The 19,324-nt window shown below is 37.0% G+C and overlaps 1 protein-coding gene across 1 annotated transcript in view; it reads right to left on the reverse strand.

Moving 5' to 3' along the window:
* Positions 1-19,324, reverse strand: part of LOC119154180 (gamma-aminobutyric acid receptor subunit pi-like) — a 47,302-nt gene that overhangs the window by 17,945 nt on the left and 10,033 nt on the right. The window contains exons 3-6 of the mRNA XM_037401461.1: positions 14,220-14,323; positions 4,842-4,909; positions 3,232-3,449; positions 2,543-2,625 (exon numbers count right to left, since the gene is read on the reverse strand). Of these exons, the coding sequence (XP_037257358.1) occupies positions 2,543-2,625; positions 3,232-3,449; positions 4,842-4,909; positions 14,220-14,323 (473 nt within the window). The remainder of the gene's footprint in view (positions 1-2,542; positions 2,626-3,231; positions 3,450-4,841; positions 4,910-14,219; positions 14,324-19,324) is intronic.

Here is a 19,324-nt window from a genome sequence, read left to right on the forward strand (position 1 = left end):
GATTAATATTTTACTAATTATAGACAGTATAAAAAATTTAGAGACAAAAATCCTTAAGCCATGTCATTTGGCTTTTACAAGTAATCTCTACTCTCTTTACATTAAACTGAGTTTCCATTCTAACTAATACCTCAAGCCCAAAAATGTCTCATTCCTGTACTTTGCTGATACAGTACAAGCAGCTAATGTCAACAGGGTTAACTACAGGAATAGAAAATTTGGGATTAAACATTCATAATACTTAATACAAATGAGTTTCTTTACCTTTCTGTTGCTAATTTTAATTTCCCCTGATTGTCAAGCACAACTTAAGTGCCTTCATATGGCTCTTCACTGAAAAAATGCTAAAGGACAAGTTCAGAAAGGAAATAATATTTCAGATGGGCCCAAGACATGAATATGTATTTGGGCTGGAGGCCTGTGTGGGAGGAAAAAAAATGAGGAAAAAAGCTTTCAGCCCAGCGTGAACAAATGGTGGTGTTCCCTACCACATGGCAGGGAGCATGAGCCCCCAGGCAGCACCAGCCAAGCCAGGAGCCCTCCAAGTCCCAAAATGTCACATCTGCCATATCAACAGAGACTCAGAGTGGCAATTCTCTGTCTCCTAACATCTGCCAGTACTGCCTTCTGGTGTTGCTATAATGGGGGTGCGGGGAACAACAGACATTTTGGCTGAAATGTATTTTGCCATGTAGAAAGTATAAGTCAATTAAGGTTATTAACTAGTAACAGCAGAGCAGCACATTGTAAAGGCCACTCCGGATGCTTTACCACGTAAAGCCATTACTTGGTAATACCATGTCGTGTTTGTCTTTACATTAGTAATCACTTAATAGAAGGTGTAACACTGTTTCAGCTCAAATATTTGCTATATATTTTACATTCTATTCAAAAACATCAGTATCTGTGTGGATGTGTATGGATGCTTGCATTCACTATTTTAATTCCAGGTAATGGTATTTGCAAGCAGTATTCCAGGATGATCTCATTATTCGTCTATAAACTAACATAGCTTATCTCATGAGGGAACACCATTTCCAGGGTACCCAAAAGTACCTATAGTGCACAGAAGAAAAAGGGCCACAGCTAAAGGCATGTTCTTTCCTTTTTTATTTATTGCTTCTAGCTGCTTTCCTCAAAGCTAAACACCAATGTCATGGGAACATTTGTTAGGACATTACTATGTTTTCCCCTTGGACAGGAGACACATGTGCTGTTGAAAAAGCAGATGGAATCATTCTGAAAAATGCTTAATTATATAGGGATTTTTCCTTTTTTAAATCCTGTTAAATAAATTTTAAGTTCCTGTGGGACACATTTCATTTTGGAACTAGAGAAAATACTAAATGACTCATTAGGCAATGCTGTTGATGTAAATCCATATACATTTATTTACCAATATGCTCTTCCAAAGAGAAATAAGTTAGAGAAATCCAAATTCTAATTCAGTTCACTATTTGTTAAACAGATCTTACAAAACTGCTGATTCTAGAGGGACTCCTGTGTGAGGAAGGTTTTTGGGTTGATTTCCTCTGTGTTTCTGTCTAAAGTGAAATTTTGCAGCAATCTTCTAATTGGTCATGAGCAACAAGAGATAAAGAACACACACACACGCCTGAAATGCTAAGGACTAAAACCTGACAAGTACTGAAAAACCTTCCAAAAGATTATGAATATGTATTAATATATATGAACATATAGTTTCATCTTACAGAATTGTTACTTTTTGCATGGGATAATGTAAAAGGGTATTTTGAGAGAGAGTTGTCATGTGAATAATAGCAAAAATTTAACTATAAACATGCACATTTGGATACTTATAAAGTGATCATGTCTGTAAAGTATTAGAGAGCAAACTTTTCACTAAAATTATGAAGACATTCATTGATAAAATGAGAATGTATAAAGGTACATTTAGTCTTGGTCCATCAATTGATGGCATTTTTTTCCCAGGGCACTGGCACAGAGACATTTAAATAAGTCACAGTAGGATCTGTATACAGCCATTTGAAAGCAAACTGTCTATGCAATTAACTTTTTTCAATATGAAAAGAGTAAATTAATTAAATATGAAATCTATGCCTTACAAATAGCCTTATTCTAATTTCTTTCTTTCTTAAAGGAATTGTACCTCGGGGGGAGTGGGGGGTGGGGGTGGTGAGCATGGAAATATATACTATCTGAAAAAGAAAAAAAAAAAATCTCAGCTATGATGGAAAATGTCTGCTAACAGACCTCCCCCTGAAGAGCAACAGAATAACTGCAGGATGCACTGCAAAATCAAACCTATGATAATCTCCTGAGATTTTGTTTAATATTAACAGCATGGCAGCATTTCAGTACTGCCACACTATATTCAGTGATGCCTCATGCATTTATCTTTGCATACAGATACTATTGTCATTCAACAGGGACTGGTCAGGTACTGTCCCTTGGCTTTTTGAAAATTCCAGCCTCTTCAATAATAATATTTAACAGCCCTTAAAATAGATCACAGATATTCTTCTAGCTGTATAAAAATAGCAAAGATTAAGTGTCTTACAGCTTTCCAGTTGCAAAGTACACATCTGCTTATCCATCGGGTATTTGGTCAGATCCATGCTGCATGCAACAGTTGTGGTGATCCTTGAACAAAAGCAAGCCATACATTTTTATTGAACTAATATTTGCAGGCAAATATCTATTGCAAGGAAAAAAAAAATCTAATATTTACTGGTATCTAGTGTGGAAGAGTAATAGCATCCCAAACAGGAAACCATTCCAGAATAACCAAGTTTAGTGGCAGTATGAAAAAGATCCCCCTTACTGCTTCTTCACTTACTGTCTGCATTTTCCTTTATTGATATTTTGCAACATATTTCACAATTTTTTTTATATTTATCAAAATCTGTTAGAAGGGATAGTCTGCAATAAATAATCCAAATCAGTCATCACAGCTTGCTTTCCTTTGTGGCGTCTTCATTGCAAAACAAGAATGGCAACATGTGATTCCTGTATTTGCTCTACATGAAAGCAGAAGGGTCTATTTAGGGACAAAAAGGAGCCTGATGATGAAATTCTTAAATTTCATCATATTGGTCAATAATATTACATATTCATAACACTACAAGACCATGCATATTCTACTTTTACAAACAGACCAGTTTCTTAAGCATAAAATCATGCTAACCCAGAAAGTTCAAAACGTAAGTAGAAGCCAAACATAAAGGCTATTATGTGGTATATACATACCGTAGAGCATACAAGATTGTTCCATTAGGGTATATTCTTATAAGACGATTCTCGACAGTGATATCATGAAGAAAAGACTTTTTTGAATCAACTATGAAGGTATCCGGTACCCAAAGCATTTCCACAAGCCGGCCATCTAAGCTTAAACTCTTATTACCATCAAAACAAAGTCTCTCATCAGTCCATCGCTGCCTTAGAAATATGGTAGCCGTGTAGTCCTGAAAGAGAAAAAACAAATTTATCACACAGACCAAACCTGTATTAGATTCTGTTTTACAAAAGCGTATGGAAACAGTTGTTGGGCACAAACAGCTTGTGTGTGACTCTCCATGTCCCGTTCCCAAATGCTTGCACTCTGACAGCAGTTGTACTGGCTCTTGTACTGCCAAATTTTCCAGCACTTGATGTGAGGTTATCATTAAGAAATATTATCTTGAGTAGATTTTGGTTTTACAGTCATTGGAATTTTACAGTATAAACTGATGGCCTAAGTCTGGGGCTATAAATCAGCTGAAGTCATCTAGAGCTTTGTAAGCAGATAATCTGGCTCTGTAAATCTTTAAACTTTAGAATGCTTGTATAAGTGGTTGCAAACATCATTTTGATTACAAACTACTACAAAAAAATGCACTTTAAGAAAACTTTGGAAAAAATGTATAAACTCAGAAAAAGAAGTTAGTGAAATAGGAAGGGAATCATCATTTTTAGCACAATTTATTCTTTCAGTATCACAAGGGAAACAGCGGTGCCAAATTTATCAAGACCTTGTATATAACTCTCCACCCAAATCATCTTCAGTTCAGATATGCCTTGTAGTCTTACATAAAAACGTACTATTTCTTAGCAACTTTTTAATCAACTTTAGCTTTTATGGTATGTTTTTATCAGCATGAGAAGTTCATCTTAAGTTCTAACCTTAGTTTCCCCTTTCTAATACTAGCCAATACTTACTAGGAGCTGAGGGATTCTAATACTCAATTCCTGTGGAAGCCTCAGTAATTAAATGGTGAGGTACTTGTTGTATATATATGTACACATTATATATATACACACACACTTTCCAATACTGAATATCTGATTAATGGATTTTGCCTTTTATTTCTATGTACCAATGGAGTATCTTTAATTAGAAAAAGTATACTCCACATCATACTTTGCTCAAAAATAAATAAAAAATTAATGAAACAGCTGGAATAAATTAATGTGTAACAGTAAAAGAGGAAAACAAGCAGAGTTCAGCTGTGTCTAATCTCAAGGAAAGAGATTAGTGGTGGTTTCAAAGTCATGTGAATATATCTTTCATTTTCTGAGATGCATAAAGATTTAGACATTTCATCTGGCAGATAAATACTGTTCTATATGCCTTTCATTAAGATTAATAGTCAGTAGCAAATTTCTGTTTGTGTCTGAGACATGTGATTTGCATCTACATTTCTATACTTATTCTAGTGCTATAACCGCTGTCTGTAGTGAAAAAAAAAATTCCATCTCCTAACACGTATCGATTGCACAAGAAGAAAAGCCTCAAAGTCACACTGCCAGCAGATGTAAACACAAGACATTAGCTTATCAACAAGCAAAACAAAAAAAGATTGCAAAAGCTACAATACCATATTTATTTCTGATATTGTATCAATGCTTGCAATATCCAGACTCATTCCAACTGACACAGGACCATCTGCAAAAAAGAGAAAGTCAGAATCTAGCACAGAGTTCTTAAATACTCAGTGTTCAGGAGAACTGGCTAGAAAATTTTCCACAACATAATCCACTTGTTTCCAAATGTTTAGTATCTTTTTAAAAGGAAGTATTCCTCAAACTTAGCTTATGAAAGAATTTTAACAATTTCATAACCAAAATATAATACTTCTAGATTAACAGTATCTTGGTTTTAATAAACATGCTTTATTTCCTAAATACTTCCTGATTTATATAATTATTTTTTTTTTATTTCCAGAAAAGAGTGCTGGGAAAATTGTTGCACAATAAGGTGCAGAAGGCACAATCCCCATGGTACATCACACCCTTCTGCTCTGAGGTGCAAAGCACTGGAAAGAATTCTTCCAGTTGCAACATCTGGTCCATCAAATGTTGGTGAACTAAGGAGTTGCACCTGGTAATGTCATATGGTTAATATCAAGATGGGGTAGCTAAGTGAATTTATTTACTGCCTATTTAAGAATATATCTTCTATATTGTGTTACTGCACTTCAGCATCTTGCTTTTGACCATTAGCAGTTAACTTGCGATTTAAATATTTGCATTTATCAAGAAAAACTAGTAATTTTATTCTCCTGATATATTAACATCTAATGAATGTTCGTTCAGTGTGATTAAATACCTAAGTAGTTGTCATTGTAATGTTAGCATGCTCAGACTCTCATTTCCTTGTGAATGTGCATTTCATGGTGTCAGAAGGAAAATCACCAGCTGTATGTTTCAAAATGCAGACTTTGTGCAGAGCTTTCATGGAAACAAGACATTACTCCTGGTTGGTTATGTGCAAAATAATTAATAGAGTACATGTACAAGAAAATTCATATTACATAAATGCATCTTTCCAAGTCATTGAGAAGCACAGGAAGTAGTACTGAGAAACACACAACTACTTTAAATAAGATCTGTGTAGCTGATGGTGCCAGTCTATCACAGGCACACTGCTGAAACCTCCTCATGGCTCCCTGCAAAGCATTATATACATAGCTCATATACTCCCAAACAGCATCTAGAGGAAGATGAGGTCCAACCTACCCTGCTGAATAACACTAAAGAAAAATGTCATTTTAAGTGGTGTAAGTGTATTAGGTTTTTTTCCAAATAATTTCCATTCGTAATACATGTGTTAAACATCTGGCAGTCCTGAAAATCTATAAATGCTTTGTTCCGGACTCAGTTCAAATATAAAGCTCCAGCTTAAAGCAGGACTGTAGGCTTGCAGCATCCCCTGATGGTAATTTACATGTTTATTATATATTACAAATTGTATACAGAGATCAGAAGAAATTGTTCATCTATCGGAAGAGGACTTTGGAGGCTAGCTGTGGAAGAAAATTATTTAACTGAAAAGTTCCCAGACAATTGACAGCTTGCTCTTTTTTTCCATTCTTTGCAGGTTTTGATACTCTAAGAAAACACTTATGTTTTGTCCCTGCAGGGTTAAAAATTTGCCCCTCCAGGAAACTCAGCCCAATTTTCTAGGGTGCAACAGCAGAGTCAATTGATACTTATGCTTACCATTGTACTATATCATGACAGGTACAATATTGCCAGCTTCAAAAGATACATCTGACCCTCAAAAATCCTTGTTTAAAAATAAGTGTGATTTATAACCCATTTCCTGATTTTTTTTTATAGCCTTCCTACAGATTCCCCATGTATGACTGTAACAGAACATAGTATTGACAACTGTCACACAAGAATTTGGGGAGGGGAACCTCACCATACAAGGCATATGCTTAAAGATGGACCATCCTAAGGAGATGACAACGCAGTGTTCAGCTGACTATGTGGGAATTGTGGCTGGGAATAGTCAGACTCTCCTATTATATCACATTATATTGGTAGGAACAACATTTGATTCTTGCCTGGTTAAGGCTATACAGATTAGGGGAAACGTTCACTAGCAGTATTCCAGTATCATCAGTGCTATTGTTATACCTCAGATGAAAAGTTGACTTTCCAGAAATATTACTGAAATGATATTAGGTTTAAATTTTCCAGAATCACAGACACAGGACTTTGTCCATCTCTTCCTTATTTCCTGTTGCACTGTTTCTCAAAATATTAGGTAACAACAGAACTGTAGCGTTGGGTGACTCCCAATCACCAAAAGACATCTAGCTTAGGTTAAGAGGTACTTCAAGCTCAAACTGATCGAACTGTGAGGCAGGGCTGTGCCAGGACAAGTGCTAAGGAGTGGTCAGGTGGCCAGGATAAAACCATCCTGCTCTGCTAGTCTTCACAGGAAGGCAGGGAGGAGGCATGACAATTACAGAAGGGTCTTTATTAACACAAGCTGCTGGGAATAGCTTTGCTTTAACAGTTTACCAAATCAGAACAATATTAGTAGTTAAATGCTAATTTCTTTTTTGTATGTGAGGCTTAAATACAATTTATGACACCTTACTAAACATGCAAAGTATTAACAGAATGAGCCTTCCCATAATTATCCACCAGGGTTTCCCCTGAACTTCCTCTGAAGGGTCTCCTATTGACAGTGTCAAAAACCAGGCAGTAGACCAGAGGCAGTCAGTTCCTACATTTCCATACATTTGGCAGGAATTGTATGTATAATGACATCTTCAGAAGGAAACCAAAGTCAGTCTGTCCTGCATTAGCAAAGGGAACCTTCAAAACACAGCAAAGAAACGCCAAATGCTGTGCCTTGTTACAGCAATGGGTGCACAGTAATTAACATACATTTTAACTTTTACTGAAACTGGTGCACAAAGACTGTTACTTTACACATTTTACAAGTATTCATAGTAATCCTGTATGGGAAAGCAGCCAGAAGAGTGACAGAGAGCATACCTAAAAATTAAGTTTGGATCACTGCAACGATCACAGCCTGTTAAACTTTGTGCCAACAAAACAAACCACCACTGTCATGTATGTATTTAACTCTGAACACCTACTACTTAAATCCATCGGCACTATCAGCACTGCCTGTGCTGAGCTGTTAGTACTAGCTTTTTCATTTAGTTAAATAAAAAACTTAAAACAATTCTGACACTTGGAAATATCTCAAAAAAAGAGATGGCTTTTTGAAAGAATACCTCATCCTTGCAGCCATACTGGATAAAACACTATGCAACTAACAGAATTAGAAAGAAAAGTATTACTAGAACAATTTGTTATAGTTTCATGAAAAACTGTTTGTGTCTGCCTTATTGCAGCTTTGCTTTGTTTTGGAGTATTAAGGGACTTTTATCTGAAGTGATACATTACGCTTGGATTTTTTCAGTGCATTTAACTTCCAACCACAAGACATCTTTCTTGACAAATATACATTATGTGAAGAGACAGGACAGATTAAGACATGCCCTCTGACATCTCAGCTGTAACTGTTGATATAAAAACATCAGAATACAGAGCCATTTCTAGCAGGAATCTGCTTCAATCCTATTTGTTCGCATCAGTGATCTTTAGACAGTGATGTAGCTCCACTAGTACAGTTTGTGGACAAGAAAAAAAAGTGGAGGGGATTGTAACAACAACAGCTTGTTTAATCATTTGTCAGAAAAACCTATTTTCATGTAGCCAAATGCAAGTAATTAGCATGGTGGGGACAAATAATGCAGGCAGTACATACAGGATAGGAAACTATCTTGGCAAGCTGTGCCTTTGAGAAGGATTTAGAGGTTGTCACAGATAATCATTTCAACATCATCTTTCTGCATTATGCTTTGGCAGAAGCACTATTGCAACAGGGAGCAATACACAGAATTGAGTTGTCTTGCAATCTAGACTTATTGGCAAGACTGTTATGAGATTACTGTGACAAGATTTGTTTTCCACATTTGGAAAAAAAAGAATAAATCTGCAAACAGCAGAGAAATATTCCAGAATACAGAAACAACTCTGGAAGCTTAATATCAAAGGTTGTAACAAAAATTAAGGAACAGCATTTACTCAGCTGCTCAAAGAGAAGCCAAAGCGGCGATTTGCCCCAGTGGCAGTAAGTGCACAGAAAAGGTATCCAGTAGTTAAGTTGTACCCATTGTCTGACAAAGCAAAGCAAGATCCCAGTTTATGGAAGCTAAAGACAACATGAAACTTCAGATAAATGCTGAGTTCTAGAGACATTAAATGATGAACAGTAATTAAGTTAGAAAAAAATTAATTTGAAGGGGGGTGGGAAAACCATAAAACAAAAAACCAAACCACCTTGCCTGCAGGAAGCTGGGTTTGTTGGCAGTGATAGTCTCACTGTGTCTCTCATTTCCATGGGAAAGGAAGGAAAATCTACATTACCAACTGTATACTGAAGTTTACACTTTATGCACCAAGTCATTGATTTATTAAATCATAATTTTAAGGCTTCATCAGGGATTCAAAAGATATTTTTCCCCATATACAACTGGCCATAGATATTCTGGGCTTTTTGCCTTTGCAAGATTAGACATTGGATAACTCGTACATAAAAGTAGTCTTTAGATGATTATTACTTAGTATTTCTTTCTCATGTACCCTGTGGGCTTGTCTCACTAAATCAAAGGGTCTTAGAAACAGCAAACATTCTGGTATCTCCTGGTCTCATTTGGCGGTAAACTGTAAACTCTGGAGCACTAAAATATCTTAATCTAATTAAACTCATAGAATTTAATATAAACAACATTTGAGAAAAAAATATAATGACTGGTCTTACACAGAATGTTGGACTTGAAGATTTAATTCACTTTCTTGAATTTAAACCTTAAGACCGTGAAATGTATTACTCTTTATAAAGCTAAGGGGGAAAAAATATCTTTGAAATGTGGTTTAGAATAACTGATTTAAGCATGACACTTTTCTACACCACTTGAAAGCAGCTTCCATATTCAAATATACTTAGCTGTGACCTTTTCCTAGTGTCTCTTTTTAATTGGAACACTTAAGCTATCACATTCAATCACAGAACAAAATCTGTTTGTATAAAATTATTTACAAGATCCTATGCCTCCCTTAACAACTCTATGAACCTGATCCAAGGCTCACTGAAGTCAGCAGGAATTGCTCATTAATTCAGAGAGGTTTGGCACAGCACCTAAAATTATAAAATTGATGTACACTGTTTCAGCAAAAAAAACTGTTGTTGAAATCAGCTTGTATTGCTGAGATAAAGTGTCAGGGTTGTGTAGCACATTTAAGGTAAATAACTGTGCATTTTTCAATCTCTTATGTCAGCTTTTCTAGGGAAGAATTTCACATCTATCTGAAAGTCTAGGATGGATATTACTGTGTTAAGGCATAGTATCTACTAACACTAGTATAGCAGTATTTCATATTCCATTCCAAAGAATGGTTAAAATCTTTCTAGATTAGGCAATTTTTTAATTTGCTAATGGAACTTCCCAGGTCTATCTGTTCAGTTTATTAAGATTTGCTTGATGAACCAGCTCAAAGAGGGACATTAAGGCGTTATAGTTAAGGAAAGAGAACACTCTTAGTAATAACATTCAGATGGCAGAGCCGAGTAGCCAGTCCAGCTGGGACTCCTCTGTACTAAACACTGTGTAAAAGTACCCCCACAATTTGGTAACTGGTATGTGCCACCCACCACGGCCAGACATAAAACATTCCATTTCACTTGTCTGCAAACCTTTGCCATACTAAGACTGGCTTCACCTGGTCTAACTGTAGGCACCTACTCAAGGGCAATGACAGTCTGTACCAGGCATAAATAGCAGGGTTTCAGTAGCAAGGGTCTGGAGGGGTGACCTGAGGGGGAGGAGATGAGTAAAGCAAGGTGAGATTAATCCAGGCTCAAAAATCTAGAAAACTATTAGTTCCAATCCATGCAAGAGAAGACGACAATTTTTGTGTTATATGCACAGTCATTGGATTCAAGAGAAAAATCTCTTAATATAGTCATAATCCCCTCATTAGCAACACTAGCCAAGTTGGAGCCACTTAGGTAATTTCCAGCCACCTACTAGTCTCAGCACAAGGACCAAACACAGGAGACAGGCACATTGAGGGTTTATTAAACTAAGCATTTCTGAGCTGCCATAAAGTTTCCTTGACTAGTAAATTTTTCTGTTTCTCCTGGCTTTAGGAAAAATAGAACCTTCATTTTATGATCATTTGTTTATACCTAATGCTTTCTTTTCAGGACTAAAAAAGCACTTTGCTAAACATTAAGGAGTTCATTGACACTAATTTTGTAAGAGTATGATTGTATCTTGACAGCAAGCATCACTGCAAAAATCTTCATTTCCTGCTTGAAGAAAAATTTCAAGGGCAAATCACTTTGACATGACTTTGAATTACGTTATTCTAAAATTCAGCCTAACCTCTAGCCCTCTCACTCTTTATTAAAAAAAAATAAGTCACATTTCAGTGTTCCATTATAACTAGGTAACATTAAGTTCAAAGCATTGTAGATGCCAACAAATAACACCATCTAGTCTTAAAACAAACTTCTTCATGCTTATTTAGAAGCGCAGTTCTAACTGACCACCAGATAAACAGAAATATGCACACTTTTAACAGTAAAGGAATACTGGCAAAATAAAAATCAAATAAAGCCACATGCCTTAAAGGGGATGACTGTAGATTTTATATATATATATTTCTGTATATTAACATACACATACTAGGTTCCCATTTTATGCAAATCCTTTCATGCGCTTCAGACAGCAAACACACATCTTGGGGTTAACATGCATATACATCCTTTTCTGTTCATGTTGCTAGAAATGCAAGTTTCCTTCTCAGAGTAAATCAGCATTGATAGGTTGATACAATTAGAACCGTGCAGGTTTTTATAGTAGGTGATAATCTCTACCAGTACCAGAACACCCCATTTTATGTTTTTATTATGCACTTGTTCATTAACCTGCTCAAGTCAAACCAGCACTTTGATCAATCAAAAAAGGATTGTAAGATCAGTCTCTTACTATTAACATGCAAATGTCATACCAATTAAACATTTGGGGGCATAAGGCAGGTTAAAAAAAAAAAGTCAGAAGTACGCCTGAGTACCTTGATACTCTGGTTTGATCAACTATTTAGCTAGTGTGCTGTAGCCATTGGTATAATTCTGAGTAAAGCCAGTTACACCAAAATGTTTCTCATGAAGAACAGATACAAGATACACCAGCTGCAGGCAGATAATATGCACAGAAATAAAGAGAACATTACACAGAAGAAAGCTAGGATAGCTGTGGTCACACAGACCAGCACAATCCACTGATCTGTTAAATTAAGTATTTAGGTGGTTTACTAGCTCTGCTTCTGAGAAGAGCAATAGCCTCTCCTGGACCTGAATCTCATCTGAGCTGCAGTGCACCTTGCCAGTAACAGAGAGGGGTCAGGGCTGAGCAGATACAACTCCCCACCCCACCCTGAGCACACATGCCTCTATCACATGGAAAGTCATCCCAGATAGCCTTGCAAACAACTACAGGTCCAAAAATATGGATGAGCACTTTCTGGCTTATCTTAACCTTCTTATTCCTACCAAAAAAAAAAAAAGTAATTTCTCACAAAACCACCAACCCTGCATTTAGAAATGGCATCAATAAAACATATTTGAGAGTCTCAGCCCATTACTTCAGCAGCAGGGCTAATACAGACCCATCTAAGATTTCCAGATTTCCAAGACAGAGTTTGCATGCCTGAACTGTGGCGAGCATATACAGTGATGCTGGCACTGTCTGGAAATGCTAGACTCTCTCTGCATATGACATAGACTTGCTCCATGCTTGAGCTCCTCTGGGATTCCCAGGCAAACACAGAAAGTCCTTAGCATCCCTCTGAACAAAATCCCCAGGCAAAAAAGGGTCATAGCCTTGCTAAGTTACAACAGCTGAGGGGAAAAAAAAAAAAAAAAAAAAAAAGGTGGCTCACATTAGAAAAGGAAGACTCATAACTCAGTAGTGCTTTACTATTGGTCTTAACTACTATCATACTATCATAGGATTTTGCAAAGAAATTCCGTTTGCTGCCTACCAGAATGCATCCATCATGGTAGTGCCAACATACCTCCAGTACCAGCATGAAGTAATGAATGAAATGCATTAATGGCCACTGAACATATAGTTATTTTCCATTATGCATCATCTCCAATGATAAGATTTTTCATTTATTTATTAGCATTACTTTTCTTTTTCTGAAAAGTCTTCTTAGATCATGTAAATTTATAGCAGTTTTGTCAGCAGCTGAGACAATTACAATAAAACCAAACAGATAAATTGTTTTCCCTATCTCCTAAACCTAAAATATAGATTTATTTTAATGTATTTATGAAATGGATTCACATATTGCACATGATGTGGAGTGCCCTTATTGAACAGGCTGATAGTCTCACCAGGTATTTGGATGGCAAGAGGTAACAGCGTGGTCTGAGAAAACCTTCAATCAATCATTTTTAAGTAGGCTATAAAAGGATGTAAGAGTCTTAATTTGAAACCTCTAACATTTCTGAATATCTCACTTAAGAACTATTGCCTAGCATTCACTTCGTGAGTTTATTTTCTGACAGACACATGGTGCTAAGCATCTTTTCAACATGCAGAATATCTTTTTCAGAGTTCTGCAGTTACTGAAGGGTTTTGAGACTGGGTGAAGATCTCTGCCTTCAGTATTCCTGATACAAGCAATTGCCTAATCCAAGCAAGGAAAACGTTTGTCACTGAGATTTCAGGTGCTTAACACTGACTGCACTACAGGGCAGTAAAGTCAACCTTGGTGCAGCAGACTACACAGGTCTTCCAACCTGGTGACCGTGGCCTTCCAACACAGGGAACTGACATTTTCAATTCATTTTCCCTCACAGTTCTGCAGTGAGCCAGTTCAGTGACCTTTAAGGCCTGAGGAAAGAATCATTTATTAAATAACTCCCTTGCAATCTTGCGGTAGATGCACATAATGCTTGGTATAGTAACAAGATTTGCTTGTGTTTTCATAAGTACTTTGATAGATAAAGCTTTCTTAGCATTAATAAAAAAATTGTAATTAATATTTAGGAAATTAGAGAAAACTACGCTTTTAAATATGCAAAGCATTACAGCTTATTTCACTGAGGACACACGAACATCAGTAGCCAAATTTCTAACAGAGTCTGGAAGTTTTGCTTCTGAAGGCCTGGAATGCAAGTTTCACCTTGGGCCACAAAAGCTGTTAAGCTACATCTTATTATATCATAGCACATCACGTATAATCAGATCACTCACTGCCAAACACTGGAGAAAAGGTACAGCAAAAAAACATTTGCTCTCATTGGTGAGTTTCAGACACTGCATTATGTTATGGCTCAATCTTAGCAAAACAGCTTTTCTACTTACTATCAAAAAATGGACGTAGATACTTGTTGTATCCTTTTATTATTTTTTCTATAGTTGGAGGTAGCATTTCACCTTTTCCTTCGACTTCAGGAATTTTCATTGACCTGAAAGGAATGAAAACAGTAAGAATATCTTAAAATAACATCAATTACAGCAGAAATTACATTCCAGGAAAACACTGTATTAATTTCAAAGTTATTGATGATTATGGCCCATCAGATAAAATATCATGAAACATTTGTGTGTTTGCATTTCATAGAAAATGAGTGTTCTAGCAAATATCAGATTTTATGATCTGTATTAGTTTCTTATTGGAAAAATTATTAGTTTTTTTACTTTGAAACCTATTGTTTCTTTAAAGTCTATCATTTCTGAACACTTCAACTGAGAAAATGGTTGTCTTCTTCAATGCTTTCTCTGTAAATAGGGCATTGTTATATTCTAGGAACATGGGAGGAGTGTTGATTGTTTATTTCAGCATTTAAAATTAAGCTTCTTTTTACATAATTAAAGACATCAAATTTAGCTCATAGAGAAAGAGACAAAAACTAGCCTCAGAGATTAGTACATAAAAACACTTTTAAAATCTTGCTTTTACAACACAATTTTTAAACAGGTTACAGAAATAATTCTGTTGGGCAAAATCAGTGAAGCATAATGAGAATACAAACCATTGTCTTGTTCAGAAGCAGCTACAAATGTGATCTACAGAACTCAAACATAAACACTTACAAACCCCATTTTTGCTCTAGGGCCCCTACAACAACCTCATTAGAGAGATGAGTAAAGGGATTGAGGAAGATGCATACCTGAACCACAATTCTCTACCCAGACAACATCAGGTTTCATTTTTATATATTCCTCCCCCTTCACCTTTTTTGGGTCTTGATGGTTAGCAGCCGTGGGAGGGACACCTGAGGCCGCTGAGAGCTGTTACCCTGTAAGAAGCGGTCCCATAGCAAAAGATACTATAGCTCTGCTCTTAATTTCTGCCTAACCCCTATGGCCAGCACCTGAGAGTGAGAGCAGGGTGCGCTCAGCTGCCACAGGTTCAGGCTGTGCTCTTCGTAAATTAGAACACAAGTGGTACATTGACTATTTGTTGTCAATGATTTGAGAAAAGTGGAGGGAGGACTATTCTGTAATTATGAAAGTGAGAAGCAAATCATTGATTGACTCAAGGAAGCCCAGCTGGCTGCAGGCAGAGGCACTGTCTCCCCTGATGGAGAGCGGTCACCTCTATATTCAGGAGGAGAGGGTTTCTTTGGTTTTTACCACACATGCCAGAAGCGGCTGGTTGCTAAGAGTACCCAGCTCTACCCCTTTGCTCTCCTACAGCAGCTATGAGAGCTGTAGCTGTGGCGGCTCAGCGCTGGGGAGAAGAATCTAAGTACAAACTGGTGTTTTGCGGTCTTTCTTAGTCCTGCCACATCCTTGCTGAATTTCTTCTTCCCAATTTCTCCTAAAGCTGCTCCTAGAAATTCTTCTTGCTTTTCCTAATGATATTTCTGTGTCTCCTGTAACTTTCCCAAGCTTGCTCCTTTGATTTTAATTTTACTGTGTTTCTGAGACAGCTTGAGCTGTGCTGTCAGGAAATTGTGGTTTGGAAAATGTGGTTTTCATCTAGGAATAATCTGGTGTCTTAGATTGGCAAAATCTGAATGCTAAGATGGTCTTAATGAATACATGTGCATTTAGATGTTGTCAGCTATTTTGAAGTGCTGCTATTGCTCTGTGACTTCTCTGTTCAACTGACCCTGCTCCCACGTAAGTTGCTGGTTTTCACTAGCAGTCTTGTAACTCATATAGCTTAAATGTTTGGATTATCCTATTTGTTTCCGTTATTTTGTCCCTGTTTATTTTTTTTATTGCTAGTGAACTTGTGATTTCCTAATGTTAACTCTGGTCTTGAGTAATGCCAGCATTGAAATAAGGAATGTTTATCCCATAAGTTGTGTCCTAAACTAGCAAGTATTATCATGCTTGAATTGAGACACTAATATAAATAAAAAGGCCAGTTTTATGTTGTATAAAAGTGCTGGACTTGAATTACATTCAGATATGTTTCTATTTCTTAACTATTGTTCTAACAATAGATATTTCTGCTTTTGTAATTTACATATAATTCTAACAAAGTGTTCAATGAGCTGCATGAGTTTAATTTCACAGCCTTACTGAATTGTGAATTGTTCTTGAATAACTTTCATATGTTGTGAAACAGTAAAAGAAAACTTTTCCCCTGCAAGGGTATAATATTTTTCTGCTGATTGGTATGTAATTCTAGAGTGGTCTGGTGCTGTTTTCTGAAATATATCTCAAATATTTGGCATTATTGTATGGAAGTCCTTCCCTCAAATCACCTGTGGATACCCTCTGAGGTAATTCTTGATTTCCCTCATTAACACATGGTGTAGCATCATATCTTTGGTCTTTTGATTTTTATAGTTAAGGACTCTACGTGGGAAAGCTGTCATGCAGTAATTGAGACGGTGAACTAATGTGCTACTTTGCCATGCAATATTTGAGAAGTCCCATCATGGTGAGCCAATGTACAAGAGGAACCTGATGTCTCCTAAACCTGAGTGTGTGGTGTTACCATCTTGGTAATTCAGGGATACTCAGTAGATTGTCAGTGTTGAACGGCAGCCTACAGATGTTAATGCCTTAAGTGGCTCCCCTTATCTAAATTTTAAAGGCCAGTGCCCCACCTCCTTCAAAGTACTCTTCATGTGCCCCATTCATCACTAAACAAGAGTGAGCACACAGCCGCTCACATTCCTGTAATTTGTCACATAGTCTCATGCAGGGGTCAGAAAGGATAAAAGTAAAAGCTGAGGCTTGTTGACTTTCATGCATGTACATCTTCTCATCAATGCATCTAAGCTTTTCTTTTACCCGGTATTTGTGTTGTTATATTTAACTAACTGCATATGGTTTAGTTCCTCCATTTTCTTAATGAAAATACGTTGAAATACTTTGGCATGCATCTAAGTATGGAATTGCCTTGAAACAGCTGTTCCAGACACTAAGGAGAGAATAGGCTTTTCTAGAAGAAAACTGAATGTTTATTTATTTGATAGCCAGGAATACTTATTTGTTCTGGGCTGTCAATGTATAATGCATGTTTTAAACCAGTCAAGTTCAATGACCCATGCTTGCTTTCATAAAAGCTGAATTATAATTATTTAATTTCCTTACTTATTCTTATGGCTCAAAAACTTAGGTTTTTTTACAGGCTACAGCTTCTACTTGGAAGCTACGACAACTGCTTGTTATTTAAGATACTTTGAAGTTAGTATCTTAGAACTATTGGGTAACCAGAGGGGGGGAAAAGGAACATCTGCCCTAAACACTAGTATGCATCACTGCTTAAAACAAAAGTATAGTCTAGGCACATGTATGGGAATATTTTTCCTGGGTATTTTTTGTCAGAAGCTATGCATCATGAAAGAGGCAGAAGCACTTTAGAACTGAAAGGAGGGAGAAACAAAATGCCAGACGCAGTCTGATCAAGCTTTTGAAACACCACCCTCCGGAAAAGCTAGGGAAAAAAAGCTTTTTTCAGGCAATCCTCTGACAGGCAAAGGGCTTACAGATACAAACAAAGGCGTTACTATTTGTTTCATACCTGACATGCTCAAGGATACAGGCTTTTGTATGGTCTTTGTAGATAAACTTCAGCAGAATCGCCTGTATCTATCACTGACTAATCCTCTGCTTCAAAACAAACAGTACTGGGGTTTGGTTAATTGGTGAGGCTGAAACAGTAGCATTATGTTACCACTTACCAGGTACAGGAACAAATACTTAAATAATGCAACTGCACTTAAATTTAGCCCAAATAAATAAACATCCCACAGAATTTTCTGGATCTGATGCTACAACTCTAGTCTAGCATTCTTTGAACACACCCTTCCTGAAATAAACGGGAGCCTTTCTTGGGATCGAATACCATATATTTACTTAGGCTGATTCCTGATAATGATTTGAAGTGTAAGTTCTGTTAATTACTCTGATAATTTTTTTCATTTCTACTTCATAAAAATATTTCTGGGAAAGTGACCATTCAGGCAAATCCACAGATTATATAGATTTGAGTGTGTGTGTCTATGATGTGACCGTATTGTAATTTAAAGTCAAGTGCTGTAAGTGAAGTTAAATGTCCTTTATCTGATAGCCTGGTGTGACACTGCTAGTATGTGTGTTGTGACAATCTTGTTCTCTGTATATGACAGGGAAGATAAGGCTCCAGCTATTTATAAACTTAAGAAACCCAACAAAAACAAAACCCACCCCTCACCATTGATTAGAAAGTACTCAGTAGAGGAAACTCTTTTCACACATTAGCCAGAGCTTATAGAAGTGGAATACCTCAGGGATACCGCTTGGCGAGTAATCCTGGCCCTTCCTTTCAGTACACCTCAGTCCTGGGGTATTGCTTAAAAATATTTTTCTGTTCCAATGCAAATCAGGATAGTTTCTGTTTTGAACTCCACTTCCACCAAACCTTCCCAATTTGTGCACTGCAAAAAGGCATCCGTGTACCCACACATGATCTTGGCTGTGAGCTGGCCGAGGGGCAGAGCTGCTGCTGGGCTTGGATTTGGGTACAACATGACCAGACCAGCTCAATGCTGCACACCTCTGTCCAATTAAACAGGTGCTGTGCATGCACAGAACTCCTATATAGTATCCATCGGAGTTACCTGTGCTTCTGGACACTCTTAGCTGTGTGACACTGTAAAAGGATTCACAAAGTCTGCCTTACAGTAACGAAGGCAATTACGTACTGCAGGCTGAACCTCTCTGGGAATCTTGCCTTTGTGTTACTTAGATGCTTCTGAAATCTTGTTGGTCTCTTAGCAGTGTTTTATTACTGCAAAGCCAGGAATCATTCAGTGATTATAGAAGATGGCAAGTCACAGCTGATGAGGAAGGAAGGCAGAATTGGAGCAAGTATGTATTCTGGACAGAGATCTCTTTATAGAGATTATATATACTGGAGAAAGGAGGGGAGATGGATGTGTTAAACTCCCTTTCAGGGGACAGTTCCACTGGCCCTCATGACCAGGTGGAGACTTTAGATAAATATGTGTTCATACACC

This window comes from Falco rusticolus, chromosome 9 (genome assembly GCF_015220075.1).
Source record: "Falco rusticolus isolate bFalRus1 chromosome 9, bFalRus1.pri, whole genome shotgun sequence".
NCBI lineage: Eukaryota > Metazoa > Chordata > Aves > Falconiformes > Falconidae > Falco > Falco rusticolus.